Raw genomic sequence first — 25239 nt, forward strand, 5'->3', positions numbered from 1 at the left:
AATATCCAGTTTATTCATCCACTTTCTTGTGCAGTGACCTGTGGACTGTGCCTGGGCTTTGCTTGTAAGCAGGCCTGTATGAACATCCTTCAGAAGTGCACTGGGATATATGTATGAGTTTCCCTTGAGTTTATCCTTAGCACTGTAGTAACTGAGTTAGAGGGCAGGGTATGTTCAATTACAGGAGACAAACCATTTTCCAAAGTTGTTGTGATAGTTGCTCTGAGTTATTAATATGACTGGATTAAAAGATGCATCAGACTAGTGAAACACATCTGTACGCCTCTAGGGATGTTTCAGGAGGATTGGCACATGGGACAGTGGCTAGGGAGGAAAGGATCCATCCTGAATATGAGTGGGACCCTCAAAAGGGCAAACTGCCCTTTTGATGAAGGTAAGTAGGGGAAGGGAACCCTCCAACCAGCAAGACTCTTTCTGCTCCAAGTGATACCTCCTACTGCCATTGCTGCCCACCAAACATCAGACCAATTCTTCAGTTCCTCAACACTGATTCAATAGCAGCAACTTTCCAGGAAGCTTCCAAACTTCAGTGTTGGATCAAAACTTCTCGGACATTCTCGGGAACCTCGTTCTCTGCCTCTTCAGTGTGCAGACGGGCATTGGTGGGCTACTCTGCCTCTTTCCACTCCAATAAATCCCCCTTATAACACATGCACATATGTGCATGTATACTTGTGTGTGTGTGCATGCATACATATGCTCTTGGTTCCGTTCATCTAAAAAACCCTGCCTAATACAGTTGTCCTCTGTTTTTCCTACCTAATTTGTCAGTCAATTACCATGATGCACGGGCCAGCAGACCCTCTCCTCCTCAGTGATTACTGCTTAACATCAGATGGATAGCCAAGAGGCAGAAACTCAGGCACTAAAGGTCTCTCAGCTTCAGCAATACTAAGTACAGAGTAAACAGCAGGCATGAACAGAGGCTGGTGAGGGTCCTATTCAGATGTCAGCCAAGTTTCCTGTACTTCTATCTTATTACCTTCAGTTGACTTAAAGTCTGGAAGGCCTTCCAGGGCCCTCAGTTATAATACAGACCTCAAGACAGGAGATGTCTTAACCTTTGCTAGCGTCCTTCTCAGGGGATACTTCTAACACTCAAATACGGATTAACAGGGGAGGCATGAAAGATGAAAAGAACGGCAATAAAGGAGGAATAAAGAAAGTGGGGAAAGCCAAGAAATATTCAAATTATTGACAAGGTACGCACACACATACAAACACAGTTGACCATAAGCAATGTTTACTATCTTCTGGCACTAAAAGTTGCTTTGTTCTGACAAGTGTTACAGAACGATCAGCATGTAAGTCAGCACCTTATAGAAGGTCACCACAAAACACTGTGTGTGAGGTAAAGCCCTGTTACATGGAAGAACTCTGAAGAATTTGGAGATGAGCCAAAGCAAGCGCCAGAACTGGCCCACAGACTAGACATAACAAGACATTTGAAATAAAATGTCAGGAAATTCCTAAGTACTTGGAGAGCGAAAAGAAGTAGGTTGCCGTTCTGAAGGCGAGGAAAGGCAACTATCCCATAGTCTAGTTATCTGACAGCTCCACAGCTGTCATACAGGGATTCCCAGAGCACTTGCTGCTATATGAAGAAATAAAGGCAGCAGCACAGAAGAGCAGAAGCACCTTTTGCAGCCGCATCTGAAGGAGAGCCAGAAGCACTCAGCTTAGGAAAGCTTCCTCTCTGTGAGGATCTCAGCCACAGGCTCAAGCGCTTCAGTTACTTAGTCCTTAAATTAGACCATGTGCCATCTGGGGACACTTGGGGAGGCTGGTGGGCCTGTGGGCTGATTATATGGAACACACCAGTGTGGGAGGTCTGGAGGCCTGGTTTGGGCACTTTGGAGAGAGTGCTTGGCAGCTTCAGCTGACACATAAACATAACAGAACTTAGACTGATGTGATGTCCCCAACTGCAGGCCACCCTTAGAGCACTTCAGCAATTTTATTGGCTAAATGTTTCTTCCTGAGTTTACAACTTAAATTATGGGCTTATTCACGGATTCTGTCTTAATCCCTAATGGAGCAGGGGCCTTAGTAGAGGCTAAGAGATAGAAGTGACAGTATGAGTTAGAAACCTGCTGATAATCCATAGCTGGGCAGCAGTCCCTACTTCCTGCTGTTTACATGTAATAGATAGAAACAGGCCTTGGGATTCATCTGCCACCAGCCTCAGTTTCAATGCCTCCAACGGAGTCATCACCTTCCTACTTTAGGGACAGGGTGACACTATGGCAACCTATGCAATTTGCAGAAGTACATAGGTCCAAAATTGGCCATGAGGTTTGGTATCACCAGCTCTCCAACCTGGCAGGATGGGAAGAAACAGAATGTGTCCATGAAAAACATTCGGAAATGAGATAGGTCTTCCACTTGAACCTTGATGTTGTATTGATTAGCCAGAAGCTCAATGGCACCTTGTACCACATACTCATTCTGTAAGTGTGACAGTGAGCAAGTGGAATAGACAACGTAACCTCCTGGTTTGGTGGCAAGGAGTCCAGCCCTGAAAACAAGAAAAGAAAGCAATAACTAGTATACCTCTCAGAAGGGTAAGAGCGATAACGGGGCTAGGATCACGGGTAGGGTGGTCTACAGAAGACAAGGCCTTCCTCTAGGAGCCTTGTTGTATGTTTGCTTGGTTCTTGCTTTTGTCTTTACTTTGTGAGCTATGACCCTGTTATATAGCACAGAGTAGCCTCCAAGTTGCCATCTTCCCGCTTCAGTCTTCCAAGTGTTGGGATTATAAGCACGTACCACTACACCCAGCTCTACAAACCCTCATTCAAAGAATCCTTTGATGGGACCGGAGAGATGGCTCAGCAATTAAGAGCGCATACTGCTCCTGTAGAGGACAGAAGTTCAGTACCCAGAACCCATGTCAAAACTTCCTATAACTCCAAGTCCAGGGGGCTCCAAAATCTTTGGCCTCCATGGGCATCTATATGAGTGTGCACATACGTACATGAAGACACATATGCATACACATAATTATAAATAATAAAAAGAAAGGATGACCCTTTGAAACCTGATTCTAGTTATAAACTAAATCCTAATGATGGCTATCAATTGAATTCTCTCCTCAGTCATACAGATCCCTGGCCCCTAAGCCCCTTCCCTTTTCTCTCCTGTTTCTTTCATCCTTTTCTCTTTCTCCTTTCTCTTTTTCTATCCCATGCTCACCCCCTAAGGTCTCACTATGTAGCCCTGGCTGTCCTGGAACTCACAATGTAGTCCAGGCTGGCCTCAAAATCAGAGATCCTTCTGTGTCTGCCTCGCAAACTCAGGTTAAAATAAAGCATATACCAGAAAAAGCAACATAATCCAACTGAAACAAAGGATGTGTCTTTGGGTTTCCCCTATATAAATGCAGGCACCATGCCTGGGTTCTTTTTTAAATAAATAAATGTAATATTTTTTATTTAAGAAACTATTTATTACTTATTTTATATTATGTGTATATGTGTGCCTGAATGTATGGATATGTATCATATGTGTACAGGAGCCCATGGAGGTCAGAAGAGGCATCAGATCCCCTGGTAGTGGAGTTACAGATTGTTGTGAGAAGCCATGTGGGTGCTGAGAACCAGACCTGGTCCTCTGCAAGAGCAAATAGTGCTCTTAACTACTGAGCTATTTCTCTAGTCTCCTTTTTTTTTTTTCCTCTAAGATAGGGTCTCACTATATTGCCCAGGTTAGCACTAGGATAACCCAGACTCCTAGGCTCAAGCTATTTTCTTGCCTCAGCTTCTCAAATATCTAAGGATAACTGACAGAATCTGCTTTTCAAAAATGTGCAAGTCACTGGCACTGGGGGTAAAATGATGAAGTAGAGTAGTTATTATTCTAGAAAGAACCAACCCATGACCCTCTCTCTCTCACACGTGTGCGCACACACAACATAGCAAAGGCTGGCCTTGAACTCATAATTCTCCTGCCTCAGCTCTCAAGGGATTACAGTTATGTACCACCACATCTGGTTTCCAATATTTAAATATTTTAAAGTGAGAAATACAAAATGGGATGGGACACATCCTACTGCCTCCAGGCAAATCTCCAGCCAAGATTCTTACATGTGATGGCCTTGGCTTCCAGTCCCCCAGCTAGGATCCCAGGTGACTAGGACCCTAAAGTATGAGATTTTGTAATTATGTCACTCACGCAAGAAGCTGCACCTGCAGCACAGGCAACATCTGTCGTTCCTTCTTCCTTGACCGCTGAAAGATGTTGTTCTCTTCCTCATGAAGGGAGTGGCGGTCTGTGGTACATGGCACATCTACTAACACCTGCCCAGAATGTTAAAAGATAAAGAATTAAAGCTCCTTCTAGGCTCTTCTGACTTCGGTCAGAGCGGTTTAGGCCCCCAGATGGCAAAGTTCAGTGGAGATGCTCCTTCTACCCATCCCTCCATTGCAGAGTACTTCACAAGGATTCTCATTTTAACCTGATAGAGAACTGTATAGTGAGAGAGAAAAATGGTATATTTAGAAATATTCATGGTTGATCAAAAAGCAGAGGCAGAGGCAAGAGGACTGCTACAAATTTGAAAGTAACCTAATCTCTGGTTTTCCAGACCAGCCACGGGCACAGGGTAAGATCCTGTCTCAAAAAGTAAAATTAAATTAAATTAAAATGTATGCATGGTAGTACACATGTAGCATTCCAGTACTTGAGAGGTGGAGGCAGGAGAATCAGGAGTCATAGCCAGCCTTGGCTTACAGAGTGAGTCTGAGGCCAACCTAGATTTCATAAGACCCTGTTTCAAAACAAAAGCTGCATATAAATAATTGTAATTACATATCTGATATCAACCTAGGAAAAAAAATCTTAGTACTTCCAATATATACATGATAAACACTCAATTTACATGTTACATAATAAAACAATCAGAATTCAAAATTATCTTAAAACAATGTCAGAGTGCAAGGCCCTAGGTTCAATCATCAGTGCTGTTTTAAAAGAAAAAAGGGCAGAGGGACTGAAAAGATGGTTCAGAGTCAAGAGCTCCTGCAGCTAAGTCACATCCCATCAGATGGTTTACCTGGAACTCCAGTTCTGAAGAAATCCGAAGGTGTGGCCACCAACACACATACACGCTCGCTTGCTTGCTTGCTTCCTCTCTCCTCTCTCTCTTTCTCTCTCTCTTTTTCTCTCTTTCTCTCTCTCTCTCTCTCTCACACGTGTGCACACACACAACATAGCAAAGGCTGGCCTTGAACTCACAATTCTCCTGCCTCAGCTCTCAAAGGATTACAGTTATGTACCACCACATCTGGTTTCCAATATTTAAATATTTTAAAGTGAGAAATACAAAATCATTAATTTACCAGCAGCCTTTTCTATACTAGGCACTTGAGACAGACAAAAAAAATGTTGTTTGTTTTTGATTTTTCAAGACAGGGTTTCTCTGTGTAGCCCTGGCTGTCCTGGAACTCACTTTGAGACTAAAGGCATATGCCACCACTGCCCGACTAAACGAATATTTTAAATATCCCTATATGTATATTTGAAAAGGTAAAATAATCTTTGGAAAGATATTTTTGGCAAAGTAGAAGTAAATTAAAAATACCTAATTTTTGCAGGTGGTGGTGCCACACACCTTTAAATCCCAGCACTCAGGAAGCAGAGGCAGGTAGATCTGAGTTTGAAAATGGCCCAGTTTACAGAGCTAGTTCCAGGATAGCCAGGGCAACATAAAGAAACCCTGACTTGAACAACCTAAAACCAAAACAAAAAGCAAAAAACCCGCCCAGTTTTCAATATTGATATAATCTTTGGTGAACTAACACAGTATATGCATAGTAAGAAAAAGGAGGGACTGGAGAGATGGCTCAGTGGTTAAGAGCAGTGACTGATCTTCAGAAAGTCCTAAGTTCAAATGCCAGCAACCACATGGTAGCTCACAACCATCTGCAATGAGATCTGATGCCCTCTTCTGGTGTCTCTGAAGACAGCTACAGTGTACTTACATATAATAAATAAATAAATAAATCTTTTTTAAAAATTTAAAAAAAGAAAGAAAGAAAGAAAAAGGAACAGGACATGGTAGTGCCCACTGTAGTTCTAGCATCAGGAGGTAGAGGCAGGAGGATATTGGAGGATGCAAAGTTCAAGGTCATCCTTTGCTATAAAAGCTTGTTTAAGGCCAGCTTAAGCTACATGAAACCCTGTCTAAAAAGAAAGTGGGGCAGAGGGCAGGGAAAGAGAAAGCTCTGGAAATTCTTACAATCTATAGAAGGTGGCTGGACTCAGATCGAATGAGTGGACTCATGGGTGTTGGGGTCCTGAGTCCTCATGCACATGAACAGATTTCAAGGAGACTAGACAGTGGCAAGTAGACCTTTATTTTGGTACCAGTATATCCCAGGTACTGCTTATCAGTGTCAGCTGTGAAAGCTGTTGGCCTCATCCAGGGCAGGAGCTATTCAACATCAGCTATGGCACAGGCATTGCTACAGCAGGCATGGTCCAATGTGTGGTTACCAGTCATATGCCAGGATGGTACATTAGCTCATCTCAGCCTCCAGTGTGCTTTTGGATTCCCCCATGAAAAAACATGGAGAAAAACATGTTCAAATAAACATTTTATTATTGGAAATAAACTTTAACTTGGGAAGGGAAGGATGAAGGGAGGGATGAAGGAGGCCTGTGAATGGAAGGGAGGAGTGGCTGTTATGAACATACAGAGTGCCGAACTCTCCAACTTATGGGCAAATATGACTGAAGCAGAATGGGGTTCTCAGGTCTGTCAGGCCTGAGATAGCACTCTCCTCTGCATCTAAAGTGGCTAGCACATCCTTTGCACATAGGAGATTGCACACTACTATTTCTTCAATAAATAAATTAGTGAAGATATCTTCAAGCACCAAAGCTATTTCAAATGCCTGAAGCGCTCTCAAGTAAACTGGGAGGGAATTCATTCTCTATTGCTCCACAAGGCATAGCTAAATTCAGTGAACAGAAAATGATGAGGAAGCTGGGCAGTGGTGGCGCATGCCTTTAATCCCAGCACTTGGGAGGCAGAGGCAGGCGGATTTCTGAGTTTGAGGCCAGCCTGGTCTACAGAGTGAGTTCCAGAGAAGCCAGGGCTACACAGAGAAACCCTGCCTCGAAAAAAAAAAAAAGAGGAATCTGACAACAATAACAATATTGGATACTTGTTGTAGTCTGAAACTGCAAAGGCCTTCTTAGTTAACCACCTATGGAATGGGCACTACAATCTACCACACTGAAGAAGTTAAACACAATTCAAAGTTTAACTCACAAAAACCTTCCAGCTGGCAAGTCATGAAGCCAGGACCCCGTCCAAGCAGCCTGAATCTAAAGCACTAGCCCTCACCCACATGCCATGCACTCTACACATTTTTTTTTTTTAATTTTGGTTTTCAAAGACAAGGTTTCTCTGTGTAACCCTGGCTGTCTTTGAATTTACTCTGTACACCAGGCAGACCGCAAACTCAGAAATCTGCTTCCCTCTGCCTCCTTGAGTGCTGGGATTAAAGGGTCCATTGCCTGACTGTATATTTTGTCCATTTTATACACATGTACAATACATAGTGATCATAAATCATGTTTTAAATAAGTGATTTTGTAGTATGCTAACTAAAAGAAAATAACTAGGGACTGGAGAGATTGCTCAGTGGTTAAGAACTTGTTTTTGTAGAGAAGCCAGGTCCAACACCCAGCATCCAAATAGTGGTTTACAATTGCTTGTAATTCCAGTTCCAGGGAACCTGACTCCCTCTTCTAACCTGAGGGCACCAGGCACACATGTGGTATACACATACACGAAGGCTAAACAATCATACACATAAAAATAAATAAATCTGCTGGGCAGTGGTGGAACACGTCTTTAATCCCAGCACTTGGGAGGCAGAGAGAGGCGGATTTCTGAGTTCGAGGCCAGCCAGGGCTATACAGAGAAACCTTGTCTCAGGGGGAAAAAAAAAGAAACTGACCAACAGGTCTGGAGAATTGGCTCAGCAGCTAAGAACATAGGCTGCTCTTCCAGAGGTTTTGAGTTCAATTCCCATCAACCACATGGTGGCCATCTGTAATGGAATCTGATGCCCTCTTCTGGTGTGTCTGAAGACAGTTACAGTGTGTGTGTGTATGTGTGTGTATATATGTATAATGTATATACATATATATATATACATATATTATATATATAATAAATCTTAAAAAAAAAAAAGAAGCAATACTAATGGGATAGAGAAAATGTGCTCATTGCCAGAGAAAGCAAGATTGGCCAAACGTCAAAAGCATTTCTCAAACCCTGTCAAAATCCTAACTGATAGAAACCATTAACCAGCAATTTTATTTCAAATGCATAAAAGTAAAGACTATACCTGAGGATATTTTAATTAACTAAAAAGTCACAGATGTCAGAATGAATACCACGTGCTGCCATTTCTATTAAGAAACTCACAAATCTATATTTTCATATACAAATTACACAGACTATAAAAAATAAAAATAGGGATCTGCAGGAAGAGGAAGAAGATGGCTGTGTACAGGTCTAAAAAGGAAGTTATTTTCCAATGGGCATTCTCTTCTACCTCCTGAATTTTGTACCATGTGCTATATTAATATTCAGAAATAAAATGTTCTCATTCATACTCATCATTGCAAGGGGTTCCAAGAAACCAAGTGACTTCAGAAATAAAATATGCCTAATAACTTTTTCCACACTCAGTTAGGTTCAAATTCTTTTTGCTGCCAACTATTTCTAATGAAAACAGTGGTGAGTCATCTAAGCTGAACTCTGCAAATGGCTCTTTCTCCAAATCATTCATGGAGAACTGTCTAGGTCCAAAACCAGCCGCACACACTCAAACCCCTGGTATCAGAGGCCAGAGCACAGAGTCAGAGGTCACTTACCCTATCATAGGTGTCCCCCTCCAGTTCTCCCCACTTCCTGCCATCCCATGAGGTTACTCGAACTTGGTTCCCTTTCCTAATATCTTGAGGCACATAACTGTGAAGGACCTTCTGTAGTCTGCCTGTTCGGGAAGTGGAGAGGTCGTTGGCAGCTAGATTACCTGTGGAAATAAAGAGTCTTCAGAGGCTCTAACTCAACATAGCATCACACCAACAAAAGGAGTTAATGGAAAATAAAACCAATTCTTAGATAAACCCAGTCAACAAAGACCCCAGGGGCAGGGATACTTGAAATATATGTGGTGCCAAATCAGTCCCCCTGGAGTAGAGGTCACAAAGACAAATATCTACAGACAGGAAAAGTGAATAGAGTCTAGGGATGTAGGGTATTTATTATAGTTACAGCAAGTTTGGGGAATTTCCATACAGGCCAGCAAGTTGATATTTTAAAAACTGCATTTTTGGCATAATCTGCTAGGAATCAAACACAGGGGCAAAACCACCTAACAAACAGGATGGCTAGGTTATCTATTCTCTGCAGGATGTCGTCGGTTATCTGTACCTTGACCCTGTTGTAGCCTGACATGCCGTTGCTGGGGGTGGGGGGTTGCCATAGGATGTTTGCTCAAGTGGACTTTGTGGTTTTCCTTCTGGAATTGGAGTTTAGTCCCTGGAACTTCAACAATGGAGTTGGCCGAGTTTTACAATGCTGTGTCAGGGTCTTATTCTCTAGCCTAGCCTAGCTGTGAACTTGAGATCATCCTGCCTCAATGCTAGATTTCAGGCATACACTAGCCATGCCAATTTCTTGCTGTTGTTTTGTTTTGTTTTGTTTTTGATTCCTATAGTGCCTAGACTGTCCTTGAACTTCTGAAGCAATTCAGTTTCAGCCTCCTGAGTAGCTGGGACTACCAGATTGGGTGTGCAACCCAACCTCTTTGAAACACTTGTGTCTTAGTTGGGTTTCTATTGATGTGATAAATATCATGGCCAAAAGCAACTTGAAGAGGAAATGATTTGTTTCAGTTTCCTGTTTATAGTTCTTCATGGAGGAAAGTCAGAGCAGGAAGTCAAGGCAAAAACCTGAAGGCAGAAACTGAAGCAGAGACCATGTAGGAACTGCTTACCTGCCAGTCGGTCGGTCGGTTGGTCGGTTTGCTTCCTTCTATACTCCAGGGCCACCTGCCCGGGAGTAGAACCCAGAGAGGGCCCTGCCCAGGGCTAGAACCCACAGAGGGCTGGACCGCCCCCCATAACAATAACTGCTCCATAACTGCTGAGGCGCCTCTCCGGCCTACAGGCAGTTTGGATGGAGACCTTTTCTCAGTTGAGGTTCCTCTTCCCAGATAACTCTAGCTTGTGTCAAGTTGGAAAACAGGACATGTCTCTCTTGGTCTTCAGTAGATACTATAGATTACTCATCCAGAATTTACTATTATCTTACTCCTTAATAACAGAACCCCAACTCTATCTACAGAGGGCACTGTATACCTTTCCTCTGGAAGAGCAGTCAGTGCTCTAAGCCATCTCTCCAGCCCTCCTAGCATTCTTTTACAACTAAGTATAACTAAATTATAAGGTTTGGCTAATGAATTGTAGACTCAAATACCATGTGAAACCTCTGGGAAAATGTGTCTAGAAGGCTAACAATCCTTTCCTTCCTCCTCAGAATCAAATGGGCTGGCTGACGTTCTAGCAGCTATCATGTACCACAATATTGATTCTAAAAATGATGCCTAAACTAAAACAAGGAGCAGAAGTAAAAACCAGTGTCAGTCCCTGATGACTGCGGAGACTCCACACCCATCCCTTGGCTTCCTGGATCCTGAAAGCTTTTTAGACAAGCATCGCATGTGTGAGAGGTATGTCTAAAATCTTAGAAGTTTAGCCACTTAGTTTTCTTTTGTATAAAACCAAAACTAATAACGTACTACTTTACATTTTCTTATTTATTTTTTTAAATTTAAGTCTACATACATCTATGTAAATGTATGCCTGTATGCATGCTTGAGGAGGCCAGAAGAGGGCCTTCATCAGATCCCATGGAGTTGAAGTTACAGGCCATTACAAGCTGCCTGGTGTGGGTGCTGGGAACCAGGGGTTCATAACTGCTGAACCATCTCTCCAGCCCCCACCCTCTCTCTGACAGACAGGAGTTTAAGAAATATCTAGTTGGTTTTAGTTCTGCTATATGAAAAGTGTTCCTGTAAGATTGATGTTAAGGCAGGCCTAGAGGCATATACCTATAACGTCAGCACCTGGGAGGCTGAGGTAGGAGGATCAAAAGCCTGAAGTCAGGGCTAAGAAAACGGGACTCTCGGGCTGGAGAGATGGCTCAGTGGTTAAGAGCACCGACTGCTCTTCCAGGTCCTGAGTTCAATGCCCAGCAACCACATGGTGGCTCACAACCATCTCTAATGGGGTCTGATGCCCTCTTCTGATATGTCTGAAGAGAGCAATGGTGTACTCATATACATACAATAAATAAATAAATCATTAAAAAAAAAGTGAGTTCAAGGCTAACCTGGTCTTCAGAGAAAGTTCTAGGACAGCCAGGGCTACACAAAGGATCCCTGTCTTGGAGAAAAATAAGCAGCAACAACAACAAAAAACAAAAACAAAGGCTTGATGCTAAAGGACAGGCGGCACCAGCCTCAGAGGCAAGGAGCAGCACAAGGCAACTGTACTGACGAGATGGAGGTTGCTACTAGGAAGAGCTTTAGTGTCCCCATAAGAAACGTCCCAATTTCTGACGGCACTCAACATTTAAAAAGATCAGACACTCTGTTCTAAAGGAATTTTCAGGAGGAAACAAACTGAGAAAGAAAGGGTAGTTTCCAGTTCTGCTTCTGTGTCCAACATTTGTGAGACTTACCAAAGTAAACCAGAAGCTCCATGCTTGCCCTGACACCCTGTGACCCAACCTGTGTTCTGCGGCCAAGAAGCCAGTCACTTGGGTGAGTACCTGGGATGAACAAGTAATGCTGCTAGTGTAGTGCACCTTGGAAACACTTCCCCCTTGCTGGTCTCTCTCCTCTCCCTTCTAATGGGAGTCTCACACAGCGCAGCACAGCACCCAGGATGGGCTCTCACGCTCATGACTCACTTGCTAAACTTGTGCCAAATTTACTGACAAGAGGCTAGGAGCTAACTCAAACTGGGCAAGCCAGCTTCGGAGTAACAAGAATAGAAGGTTGACACCGATCAGAAAGGCGCAAGCATGTGGCGGGAGAAGCCCATAAGCTCTACATCGGATGTGAAAATCACATGTGCCTATTTCTCAGGACTCAAGGAAAAGGTAACTTCTGTATTTTTTTTTTTTAAAGATTTCTCTGTCAAAAACCAAAACCAAAACCAAACAAGCAAACAAAAAGATTTATCTGTCTCTCTCTTCAGACACACCAGAAAAGGGCATCGATCCCATTAGAGATGGTTGTGAGCCACCATGTGGTTGCTAGGAAGTGAACTCGGGACCTGGGGAAGAGCAGTCAGTGTTCTTAAGGACTGAGCCCTCTCCAGCCTGGTAAGTTCTACTTTAAGGAAGGGTGCTGCTGGCCAAAGGCTGGCTAGAGGGAGCAGCTACGAGTGCCAGGGTTGCCTATGACACCAAAACACACGAAGAATCTTCAGCCTGTTCCCAAGGAATTTGGAATTTTTATTTTTGTTTTTCAAGTCAGGGTTTCTCTGTGTAGCCCTGGCTGTCCTGGGCTTATTCACTCTGTAGACCAGGCTAGCCTCAAACTCAAGTAGACCCACCTGCCTCTGCCTCCCAAATGCTGGGACTAAAGGCATGCGCTGCCACCACCACCCAGAATGGAATTCATAATCTTGAGGAAGGAGAAGACACTCATATCCATTAATGCCCTGAGGAAAGGTTAACAATGCTAATGTGCTAACGGGTGATGTTCATGGTGTGGGTGCATAGGAAGGAGTCATTCTGAACAAGCCAGTAGCAGCTACAAGAGAATGCATCCTGCAGGCAGCACACTTGAACTGAGGCTCCAGAGCTGAAAGGATTTAGGTAACACAGCTGGGGTGGGATGGGGGATGCTAAAGAGAGACAGGTAACATGAGCAAAGGTAGCAGGTGTGCTGGAAGGTGAGATGGCTCAGCGGGTAAGAGCACCAACTGCCTTTCTAAAGGTCCTGAGTTCAAATCCCTGCAACCACCTGAAATGAGATCTGATGCCCTCTTCTGGTATGTCTGAAGACAGCTACAGTATACATCTTTTTCAGCTTCCAGAAGGCTGAAAGCAATTTACTAACAAGAGGCTAGGCGCTAACTCAAACTTTGCAATAATATTTATATTATTTATAATAATAAATAAAATCTTTGGACCACTGTCTCGAAAAACCAAAAAAAAAGAAAAAAAAAAATCTTTGGGCCAGAGTGAGCAGGGTCTACTGGAGTGAGCAGAGGTCCTAAAAGTCAATTCCCAACAACCAGGTGAAGGCTCACAACTATCTGTACTGCTACAGTGTGTACTCATATACATAAAATAAATAAATAAATCTTTAAAAAAAAAAGAAAGCTTACGAGTGACATATAAAGCTAAAAATAAGTGGTTGGCAATACAAAGAAGTGAGACTTTACCTTAGAGACAAATTAGCAAATACAAAAGTGTGAGAGGATCATGTGGTGGATTTATCAGAGCCCGGATTTCATCTGCCTACAGAAGCCTTCACCAGCCATTTTTCTTGACCAACTGACAGTAAATTTAGTCAATATTACTACCCCCTGACCTTGGGACTAAATTTATGACATTCAGTGTGCCCTCCTAGGTGAAGTGGGGATCCTTGCCTGCCCAAGATACCATGCCACTGACTTACGGCAACAGCCCGTCTGAAGTAATGCCAGTGTTTTTCCCCCAGGAGCGGCACACAGGTCAAGCACAATGTCTCCATGCTGCAGACCAAGAGCCAGGACAGGTAGCAAGGAGGCAGCATCCATCAGGTAGTAGTCCATGAGACCCAGGCTGCCAAGTCTGGAAGAGAGAAGACCATCACACTTACCAGGAGCCAAGGTGAGCAAGTACATGCCCTTCAGGGTCAATGCACTCCACTCAGTAAATTATTTCTCAGACACTCATCCATCTATACCGTATCCACAGTACTCATTCGTCCATCTATACCATATCCACAGTACTCATTTATCCATCTATACCGTATCCACAGTACTCATTCACCCATCTATACAATATCCACAGTACTCATTTATCCATCTATACCGTATCCACAGTACTCATTTATCCATCTATACCGTATCCACAGTACTCATTCATCCATCTATACAGTATCCACAGTACTCGTTTATCCATCTATACAGTATCCACAGTACTCATTCATCCATCTATACAGTATCCACAGTACTCGTTTATCCATCTATACCGTATCCACAGTACTCATTTATCCATCTATACCATATCCACAGTACTCATTCATCCATCTATACAGTATCCACAGTACTCGTTTATCCATCTATACAGTATCCACAGTACTCGTTTATCCATCTATACAGTACCCACAGTACTCATTCACCCATCTATACAGTATCCACAGTACTCATTCACCCATCTAGACAGTATCCACAGTACTCATTTATCCATCTATACAGTATCCACAGTACTCATTCATCCATCTATACAGTACCCACAGTACTCATTCATCCATCTAGACAGTATCCACAGTACTCATTCATTCATCTATATAGTATCCACAGTAACTCTTTTAAAAAACAAGATGAAGGTCTCATGTATCCCAGGCTGGGCTCAAGCTTGCTATAAAGCTGAGAATGACAATGACGTTCATATCCTCCTGCTCCACTGATGAACTGTGGAATTATAGGTTTGTGCCACTACACCTGGCTTGTGCAATGCTCAGTAAACATTCTACCAATTAAGCTACATCCCCAACTTTGAGTGATCCTTTTGAAAACAGATCAATTTACTCTGAACTAGCCTTGCTAGCCACCTTGCTATTCCTTCATTGGGTCATGCACACTCCTCAGGCCTTTCAATTCCTATGCCTTTTGGTCTAATACTTTTCTTTTAAATATCCCTGATGTGTATCCTTCTGTCAGGCATTGCCTCAAAGTGACCTCTTCAGAACCACTGGCAGTGCCTGCCTAGTCTGTCTAAAATAACAGCCTCTTTCTTATCCCTTCTATCTCCAGCTGCACTATTTTTTCTTTTTTTTTTAAAGATTTATTTATTTATTATACGTAAGTATACTGTAGCTGTCTTCAGATGCACCAGAAGAGGGCATCAGATCTCATTACAAATGGTTGTGAGCCACCATGTAGTTGCTGGGATTTGAACTCAGGACCTTTGGAAGAGCAGTCAGTCACTGAGCCATCTCTCCAGCCCCCACTATTTTTCTTTAAAGCACTGTTCCTCACTTTAAGTGTGTGTGTGTGTGTGTGTGTGTGTGTGTGTGTGTGTGCATGTGTTTCCTTGATTTTCCCATATTAGAATATAACTCTGGGAGGGCAAAGGTTTCTGTTCCCCAGACTATTTCCCAAGATCTGAAACCATGCCTGGCGCATAGCAGGAACTCAATTTTATCGGGTTACACCTTAAGATACAAAGTACTTTTTTGGTTCACAAGGAATGGTCATCAACTATATGCACTGGGGCTACCTGAGCTGGGCCTGATGAAGAAATCAGAGGCCTTCTTTAGGTAAAAAATGGAACAACATTCTAGGCAAAAGAGAAAAGGATGAGTAAGGTACAAAAGAATAAAACCCCAAAGTTTCTTGAAGAATTAGTGAGAAGGGGGCTGGAGAGATGGCTCAGAGGTTAAGAGCTCTGACTGTTCTTCCAAAGGTCCTGAGTTCAATTCCTAGCAACCACATGGTGGCTCACAACCATCTGTAATGGGATTTGGTGCCCTCTTCTGGTCTGCAGGCATACAAACATTCAGGCAGAACACTGTATATATCGTAAATCTTAAAAAAAAAAACAAAAAAAACAAAAAACAGTTAGTGGGCTGGTAAGAGCACTGACTGCTTTTCCGAAGGTCCTGAGTTCGGATCCCAGCAACCACATGGTGGCTCACAACCACTCGTGATGAGATCTGATGCCCTCTTCTGGTGTGTCTGAAGATAGTGTAGTACATGGAGTGAGAGGGGCAGGAGCAAGCAGAGGATCTGAGTTCAATTCCCAGCAGCCACATGATGGCTCACGGCCATCTGTACAGCTACCGTGTACTCATAAAATACATAAAATAAATAAATAAATCTTTAAAAAAATTAGTAAGGAGGACTGGAGAGATGGTTCAGCAGTCAAGGGCACCCAAGTCCAACACCCAGCACCCACATGGAGGCTCACAACCTTCTAATTTCAGGGGATCTGGTGCCCTCCTCTGTCATGCACACACATGAGGTGCATACTACACTCATATATAAAAATAAAAAATAACCTGGGGGATGAGGGTGCACGCCTTTAATCCCAGCACTTGAGAAGCAGAGGCGGGCAGATCTGAAGTTCCAGGACACCCAGGGCTACACAAATAAACCCTGGGGGTGAGGTAGTGGGGAGAAAGAAGAAAAAAATCAGAGACTGGGACTAACTCCCCCATTACACTAACTCCTCCTTATTTGGGGATAGGGAGGTGGCTCATTGCTTAAGAATGTATGCTGTTCTTCTAGAGGACTCAAGTACAATTCTTAGCACCCATATCAGGTGGCTCACACCTGTGACCACAGGGGATCTGAGACCTCTGGCTTCTGCTGGCACCCACACATATGTGGCATCTACTCACACAGACACACACATATGCACATGATTAAAAATAAATCTTTAAGCCAGGCAGTGGTGGTGCACACTTTTAATCCCAGCACTTGGGAGGCAGAGGCAGGTGGATTTCTGAGTTCCAGGCCAGCCTGGTCTACAGAGTGAGTTCCAGGACAGCTAGGGCTACCTGTCTCAAAACAAAACAAAACAAAAAACAAAAACAAAAATAAATCTTTAAATAAAATAAGTAAAAGTATTTAAAAAGTGTAATGGGGGAGTGGCTGTCTAGTAAGAATGAGGCCTTAGGTTTAATCCCTAGTTGTAAGAAGGGGAAAAAAAAGCCTAAGACTGGGGTTGAAAGGCAAGACCAACACAAAAGGCCTTAAACTCTATATTAAGGACTTTGGACTACAATCTACAAGTCTGGATTTTAGAGAGCTGGGAAGGCAGTGAGGGTGGGGTGGTCAACTGCATCCAAACTGTCCCAGGACTCTATCATTGTAAGAAACCAATCAAAATACTTAGGGTCATTTTCTTCTTTTCTCTTTCTTTTTTTTTTTAAATTTTTTTGAGACCAGCTCTCACATGCCACTAAGCATCATGTTAAACTCCCGATCCTACTGCCTCCACCTCGCAAGTGCGTCATCAGAGGTGTGTACCACTGCACCTGGCTGCGAGAGACATCACTGATGAATGTTGTATGTATGCCAAATTTTACTTCCTCCTTGCCACAGTCCTAGAAGACAGTTAGATCTGCATCCCACAGCTGGACTTTGTGGGTCTCAACCCTACCCCACTTCTAACTGTGTGCTTTCAGCAGATGATGCCTCTGTACCTAGGCTTTTCCATCTGTAATAAGGGTGCCTAGAGTAGCCTAATAGTAGAATGCCTGCCTAGCATGCCAGGCCCTAGGTTCCAATACTGCAGAAGAAAATGTCTCTGCTACTACAGATAGGGCTTTTTAGTCTTATGTTATTTTGGGTTAGTAATGTCCTCAGGCTCTCAGGCTCCTTAACTTCCTGCCCTACAGCTCTGTGTGTGTGTGTGTGTGTGTGTGTGTGTGTAGCCCATTCTAGCCTCAAGCCTACATTCAAGTGCTGGTATCACAGGCTTGTGCCATCATACTCAGCTTCCTTTTTTTTTTTTTTTAAAGATTTATTTATTATTATACATAAGTACACTGTAGCCTGACTTCAGATGTACCAGATCTCATTCTGGGTGGTTGTGAGCCACCATTGGTTGCTGAGATTTGAACTCAGGGCCTTCTGAAGAGCAGTCAGTGCTCTTACCCACTGAGCCATATTGCCAGTCCCTTATACTCAGCTTTCTATTCTCAAGGCATAAAGCATAATTTACCACTTGGCTGTACAGTCTTTTCCCACTGAACTTCATACACATAAGCACCACCTTTGGAAGAAACAAAGTTCTGTGTTCTTCAGGTCTGTCACTAACTTGCACTCCTAGGCAACCCCTATTTCCTATCAAAGTCCACTCTCTCCTCCTCCTCTCACAGGCGCCTGGCAGGGCAGAGGGGAAGGGGAAGCACATCTTCACTGGGAAGGATGCATTGAGTTGCGCTTGTGAAGTAGATGGGTTTTTTGTTGTTGTTTTTTTGTTTTGTTTGTTTTGGGGTTTTTTTGTTTGTTTTTTCGAGACAGGGTTTCTCTGTATAGCCCTGGCTGTCCTGGAACTCACTCTGTAGACCAGGCTGGCCTGGAACTCAGAAATCCACCTGCCTCTGCCTCCCAAGTGCTGGGATTTTTTTTTTTTTAAGATTTATTTTATTTATTTTATGTGTATGAGTACACTGTAGCTGTACAGATGGCCGTGAGCCATCATGTGTGTGGCTGCTGGGAATTGAACTCAGGACCTCTGCCGCCTGGCTCGCTCCGTCCGGCTTGCTCAGCCCCGCTAGCTAGGTATAATTCACTGTAGCTGTTTTCAGACACACCAGAGAAGGGCGTCAGATCTCATTACGGGTGGTTGTGAGCCACCATGTGGTTGCTCAGATCCGAACTCAGGACCTTCGGAAAAGCAGTCAGTGCTCTTACCTGCTGAGCCATCTCACCAGTCCCCTTGGTTTTTTTTGTTTTTTTGTTTTTTTGTTTTTTTGAGACAGGGTTTCTCTGTGTAGCCCTGGCTGTCCTGGAACTCACTCTGTAGACCAGGCTGGCCTTGAACTCAGAAATCGGCCTGCCTCTGCCTCCCAAGTGCTGGGATTCAAGGCGTGTGCCACCAACGCCCAGTGAAGTAGATGTTTTGTACAGAATGCAGAACAGGTTCCAAGTGCAGGCTCTGGGGTTCAAACTTCCTGGGACTAAATACCAAACACACCATTTGCTCTCTGGATGATCAAAAGTAAGTAACTTGGAGCTGGAGAGATGGCTCAGCGGTTAAGAGCACTGGCTGCTCCTCCAGAGGTCCTAGGTTCAATTCCCAGCAACCACATGGTGGCTCACAACCATCTGTAATGGGATCTTATTCCTTCGTCTGGTGTGCCTGAAAACAGCTACAATGTGCTCATATACATTAAATAAATAAATTTAAAAAAAAAAAGTAAGTAACCTCCTTAATTTCTCTGTACCTCAGATATAAAAGAGAGCAGCTATTGTTCCCATCAGGGTACTGAGGAAAGAGATAGTGCATAGACAGCACTTAGGCAAACACCTATTCTATAAACACACTAGAAAAACCAACAATACTGATTTGTATTAGAGGGCAGGGCTAAGCTCTTCAGGTCCACTTGTAGCAGGCACTCAGGATGACCTCACCGTTCCAGCCCCTACCTGGCAGGTGGAAAGCGGCTGACATCCCCTCTGGAAAAAGTGAAGCATCGAAGGTTTGGGCTGCAGTCCAGGGATGAAGTTGGAGAGAGGCCACTCTCGGGCTCCAGTTTCTGGTGAGAGATGGCTTCACTGATGAAGTCCTTGGCACTCAGCTGCTCTAGTTTGGTACTCACACTATCCCAAGCAGCAAAATTATTGACTAATGCACCATATTTCTGCTCTGAGAGAAGACTAACACGGATTGATGGCCAAAGATCCCCAAACTGTACACTGTAGGTCATGTCAAAATTCTGCAGAGCAAGCCGACTGGCAGTGGACTGTGGTTCTGTGGTAGCCTAAGAGAGAAAGGGCAGGCGTTTAGTTGTTCCAGCCTTGACTCTATCTCTTATCAACTGACTTTACCGCAGTTTCTGTGCTGTGATGAAACGCCATGACCAAGGCAACTTGAGAAGGTTTATTTCAGCCTACACTTCCAGGTGACACTCCATCACTGAGAGAAGCTGAGGCAGGAATTCAAATAGGGCAGGAACTGCAGGAGCTAACACAGAGCCCATAGAGGGCTGCTGCTTACTGGCTTGCTTACTCATGTCTTGCCAAGCCTGCTTTCCTATAGACCCCAGACCACCAGCCCAAGGATGGCACCACCCGCAATGGCACCTATCAATCGCTAATTAAGAAAATGCCTTCCAGCTGGATCTTATAGAGGCAAATTATCAATTAAGGTTCCCTCGTTTCACATAACTCTAGGTAACTTGTGTCAAGTTGACATAAAACTAACCAGTACATCTACCAAGACCTCAGAGCCACAAGGCAAATTCAAATCTACTCAGTGCTCTTGCCAATCTTTGCATCTTGCTTCTGCTTACCAGAGGAGGAACTGGGAGAATGAAGTTAGCCTTCATACCACAGATTGGAAGGGATACACATACCTCTCATAGAAACTCTAGGGGTCATCAAAAAAGAGAGGCAATGCTAGGCATAGTGGTGCACACTTGTAATCCCAGTACTCAGCAGGAGGATCTACAGTTCAAAGCTAACCTTGGGGCTACAAAAGCCAATTCGAAGCCACGATGAGTTACACATCAGGAGTCTCTTATTGAGATGGCTGAGTGGGGAAAGGTGTTTGCCCCTAAGCTTGACTACTTCTGTTTGATCTTTGAGACCCACAGGGCAGAAGGAAAGAACTGATTTCCCTTATTGTCTTACCTCCCTAGGTGTACCACAGCACATACGTGCACACATGCACATAACCATACCCACACCAATAAATAAATGTCATTTTAAAAAAGTCTCCTATTGGGGCTGGAGAAATGGCTCAGCGGTTAAGAGCACTGACTGCTTTTCCAGAGGTCCTGAGTTCAATTCCCAGCAACCTCACGGTGGCTCACAACCATCTGTAACGGGATCTGATGCACTCTTCTGGTGTGTGTCTAAAGACAGCAACAGTGTACTCATATAAATAAAAATAAATAATTTTTTTTAAAAAAAGTCTCATAATCCTACTGCTCTGGAGGAGATAGAAAGGAGGGTCATTCTTGGTTACAAAGAGTTCAAGACAAACTGGGATACATGAGACTCTATCTCAAACACAAACACACACACACAACACACACACACACACACAAAGACACACAGAAGAGTCTAATAAAAAATAGGAGGGAGAGATCGAGGGCTTAAGCTGAGGTGTACCTTAATGTGTGTGCTCTGAGATGTGTGTGTGACAGCGTTTGCCTAGCACAAGCAATGGCCTAGATTTAAACCTAGCACTGTAAAGATGAAGGGAGGACTTAAGTAATCCACGGGAGAACTACTGAAGAAACTGTGAAGGCTCTGGGGAAACTTGAGGCTTAAAGCTTTTTTTGAGAGAGGGTTTCTCTACATAGATCTATGTCCTAGACATAGTCCTGGAACTTGATTTGTAAACCAAGCTGGCCTCAAACTAGAGAGATCCACCACCTGCCTCTGCTGCCGAGTGCTGGGATTAAAGGCATGCACCATCATTCCTGACACTTTTATTCTTTATAATCCTGTTTTCAAAAGTTTGCTATTGTCTATTAGCTTATGAGAAACCTCTATGGCAGTGGTGCTCAATAGGATACAAATAATTCTACCTTTCACATCTGATAGAACGATGAGTCACTTACCTAAGATAATGCAGTGAATGGACAACATAATGTACCGAATCAGAGAGCTAGATGTTTTAGATGTCCCAGACCTCAGGAAGGCAGAATAAAGACAGTTCACAGAATCTTAAGGTAGGAATTAAAGCAGAAACTTCTAGATGATTGCTATGGGCTCACAGTAAAGGACTTGAGTCAGATTTTAAAAAGAACAGAAGACTTCAGACAAGGAGTCCACAAGCCAGTCCTCGTTGCAACAACTGAGATACTACTGATGACAGTCTTGTTAATGCGACTTCTACCCTAGTCTGGGTTTTTGTTCTGGTCAGAACATGTGTTCTGATCACTATTTCTTCTTACTGTGGGGACTCTTGATCTGTGCCACACTTTTCCTATGCTGGAGACTCTTGCTCTGGCTCTCAACTTTACCATCTGGAGAACTCTTGCTTTGCTTCTGACTTTTCTTGGTACTCTCACTGCGGTCCTGAGTACTGCTTTGGAGAGGACTACTGCTCCGGCTCCGACTCCTGCTCAGAAAGGTACCCCTTCTTAGGGGGGGACTCTTGCTCTGAGTATGAAGGGAGCCACTCCGGTTCTGGCTCTGACTTTTGTTTTGCTGGTCAATCTGGCTGTCACTACTTTGATAGTCAGTACATATAACAGTTGAACTGGCAGAAGTGCTACAGGTGGAGGAGGTCTTGGATGGAGGCAAAGGACAGCTGTAGGGAATCTGGGAGGGATTGTTCAGTGGGCCTCGAGAGGTCACGGCATAGGTATGAACACCACAGGGAATAGTATTAGGGCAAAACTGAGTTCGAGGGACAACAGGTAAACATCGGGGGTCAAAGGGTGTTCTCAGAGGGATAAAAGAATAGATATGGGTGGAACAAGGAGGCGCCACAGACTTGCCATGGGATGGTGGACCCCTGGGAGCCGAATAAGTGCCACAGGGGAGAACCACAGGTTGGTTCTGAGGGAGATGTATAGACTGATTTGGGGGACTAGAGAGTGGGGATAAATGGGAGGTGGGAGGAACCACAGGATACATATGAGTATTGCAGGGGGAAACTGGAGGTGGTCCGTGGGGACTGCTCTTAGGATATCTACTGGGCAAGGCAGGATTACAAGGCGAGCTATGAGGACAGGAAGTAGGAGCAACAGTTTTGAGGTCGGCGGTCTCGGGAAGTTCTTTTGGGCCGGAATTTGAAGTAGTTGTGATAGCTGGCTCCATAAGCGGACTAGAGGGGCCAAAGGACTTCGGGGGAGGCTGAGGGCAGGTGTTGGTCTTATGGGATTTAGGACGGGTAGGAGGGGTGTGGTGGGGTGTGTTGACTAGGGAGCGACACTTGTAGGGAGGGCGTTGTGATTCCGAGGATTTGGGAGACTTCATTTGAGGAGGAGCGGGGGTAGGAAGGCAGGGTTCGTTATAACTTATGGGTGGCTGAGGTGGAGCTGCACACTGGTTGTCCAGGGGAGATGGGAAATACAGGGGAGGACAAGGACACTGAGGAAGAGGTGGTTCTGTGGGGCAGGAAGGACCAGAAACTACAGGACCTGTGGTTAAAAAGAGGTAAGAGTTCCCCCCAGGCTCCCACAGAAAAGACCCTAAGCAGGGCTTCTGGAGAGCCTGAGGCAGGGATGAACTAGGAGAACCAGCATCCTCAGGCGGTAGGTTGATAACACAGCAAGGACTCCTAGCGGCAGATATCTGGGAATCTGGGCATAAATGGGAATAATGGGGTGAGACGGAAGAGCCAGGCATGCCTGCCTGAGAAGAAAGTGGAGGGCCACAGTCATTTTTCCCAAGAGGTACATCAAGCTGTGGTTTAGGTTCACAAGAGTCCGGAGGAGGCGCAAGGTGGTCAAGGTAAGGGTTGCCAGAGGGCGGGGCAGATGCTGAAGAAAGGGGAGGATCATTGTAACTTCTTCCAGCGGACCAGTGGGGAGAAACGGATGCAGGGTTTAAAGGTTTAGGTTCCACAGACCGGTGAGCAAAGGGAGGTGAAACTGTAAGGCCAGTTCTCAGGGGCCGGTGGGTAAGAAGAGGTGAAATTATGGAGTAATTTCCCTGGGACGCTGGCATAAGAGGAGTCGAAATCACGGGGCCTGTCTCCAAGGTTATATGAGTAAGTTGAGGGGAAGTTACTGGGCTGACTCTAGGGGGTTGATGAATGAGAGGTGGGGAAGTCACATAACAAAGACGCGGACTTGGAGGACATGAACGCTGGGGTTCTGGGGAACCAATACAGTTGCAATAAAGGTTCCGCTGATGAGGAGAGGGTGGCCCCTGAAGGCTGTATCGGCCAATACAAGGACTCGTAGGGGATGAACCAGCTGGCTCTTGGCTGTACAGCCTTCCTAGGAGAGGAGAAAAGGGCTCAAAAGAACACCTCTCCGGTGGGGGTGGGGAGGAGAGTAATGGGGGCGGAAGGGGTGGCGTGGGGATCCGTCGAGGTACGCAAGGAGAGGAAATGGCGAGGCAAGAGAAAGGTTTTCTAGAGTAAGGGGGGTTGGTGAATCTGTTGCCTGCATTTGGAGGAAGGCCAGCAGTACAGGAAAGGTGGTCATTGAACTCTTTCCCAGGTGCCACAGGCACCTCGAGAGTGAGAACAGGGGTGAATCCTTTCCTGCATGGCGACGGAGACTCAGGAGGGAAGGAGTAGTTGTCAGGACAGTCTGCTTGAGGTGAAGTTGGAGGGGCTGAAATTTTAAGGAGGATGGGAGGGGAAGAGGTCATGGGACTGGAGGGGAAGGGAAGGAGGGAGGAAAGACAAGGGAAAAGAAGGGTGGGAAGGGGCAAGATAAAGGTAAGCAAGAAAAAGTAACAAGAGGCGATGTGACGTCACCGAATGAAAGCTCAGGCGGTGACTTAACAGAGAGGGGCGGAGTCAGGGGGCTGCTTATGCAACAGCAAGAGGCTTGTGGTTAATAAACGGGCAGGCAGAGGTGTGACAAGAGCTCCAAGAAGGTTACGGTCCCTGGAGTGGGTGCCGCGAATGCAACCGTGAGTGACGGGAAATGCAAGGACTGGATAAGTCTCCCTCTAATGTCAGACCTTACCCATTTCTTCTTATATCGATGTCTCCGCGGGACCGGAGTGAAGTCCACGAGCTTCAGCAGCTTCCGAACACATCTTAATACGGGCGCAGCCATGACAGCTAGCAACGCCAATAATTCCGACTGGAACTGAAGCTGCGCTCTCGCGGGTTCCGGGGAGGATTGAGGGCAAACGGGGCGGAGCTAGGCTTGCCGCGCCCCCAGGGCTCCGCCTGCTTCCACGCCCCGCACACCAGGGAGCAAGGGCGCGCGGTGGCTGTGCTAGATAGAGCATCTAAAGAGGCTTCTAGGAGGTGCAGGAAAGGCCTTCTGGGCTCAAACTGCATGGGGAAAGATGCCGAGGTAGAACGAAATCAGACCAGACTATAGACAGAAGCGGAATTGCAAGGAAGCCGTAGAAGCCAGTTTCAAGATCTTCCCCTTAGACTGTCCTTTTCAATATTCAGGACCTGCTAGGCAGTGGTGGCACATGCCTTTAATCCCAGCACTTGGGAGGCAGAGACAGGTGGATTTCTGAGTTCGAGGCCAGCCTGGTCTACAGAGTGAGTTCCGTGTCAGTCAGGGCTACACAGAGAAACCCTGTCTCGGAAAACCTAAAAAAGAAAAAAAAAAGACTCAGGACCTAATT

General features: G+C 44.8%; 2 protein-coding genes and 1 long non-coding RNA gene across 5 annotated transcripts in view; 1 reads left to right on the forward strand and 2 right to left on the reverse strand.

Moving 5' to 3' along the window:
- Positions 1-24775, reverse strand: Nsun4 (NOP2/Sun RNA methyltransferase 4). 2 transcript variants are annotated; one of them, XM_031378259.1, is made up of 6 exons: positions 24615-24775; positions 19435-19769; positions 13746-13900; positions 8917-9077; positions 4195-4319; positions 1-2539 (listed from the first exon to the last, which is right to left on the reverse strand). In XM_031378259.1, the coding sequence occupies exons 1-6, from the start codon at positions 24705-24707 to the stop codon at positions 2263-2265; spliced, it is 1146 nt and encodes a 381-aa protein (XP_031234119.1). In that variant the 5' UTR covers positions 24708-24775; the 3' UTR covers positions 1-2262. The 2 variants fall into 2 exon arrangements, with proteins under 2 accessions (XP_031234119.1, XP_031234120.1); XM_031378260.1 differs by lacking the exon at positions 24615-24775 and adding an exon at positions 21579-24400.
- On the reverse strand, positions 21742-24324 carry LOC116096450 (sperm head and tail associated protein-like). The gene has a single exon (XM_031378258.1). The coding sequence runs from the start codon at positions 24289-24291 to the stop codon at positions 21901-21903; it is 2391 nt and encodes a 796-aa protein (XP_031234118.1). The 5' UTR covers positions 24292-24324; the 3' UTR covers positions 21742-21900.
- The window catches only part of LOC116096452, a 7868-nt gene continuing 7074 nt past the window's right edge, over positions 24446-25239 (forward strand). For both annotated transcript variants that reach the window (XR_004121014.1, XR_004121013.1), the window contains exon 1: positions 24446-24558. This is a non-coding gene — a long non-coding RNA (uncharacterized LOC116096452). The remainder of the gene's footprint in view (positions 24559-25239) is intronic.

This window comes from Mastomys coucha, unplaced genomic scaffold (genome assembly GCF_008632895.1).
Source record: "Mastomys coucha isolate ucsf_1 unplaced genomic scaffold, UCSF_Mcou_1 pScaffold18, whole genome shotgun sequence".
In the NCBI taxonomy this organism is placed as follows: Eukaryota; Metazoa; Chordata; class Mammalia; order Rodentia; family Muridae; genus Mastomys; species Mastomys coucha.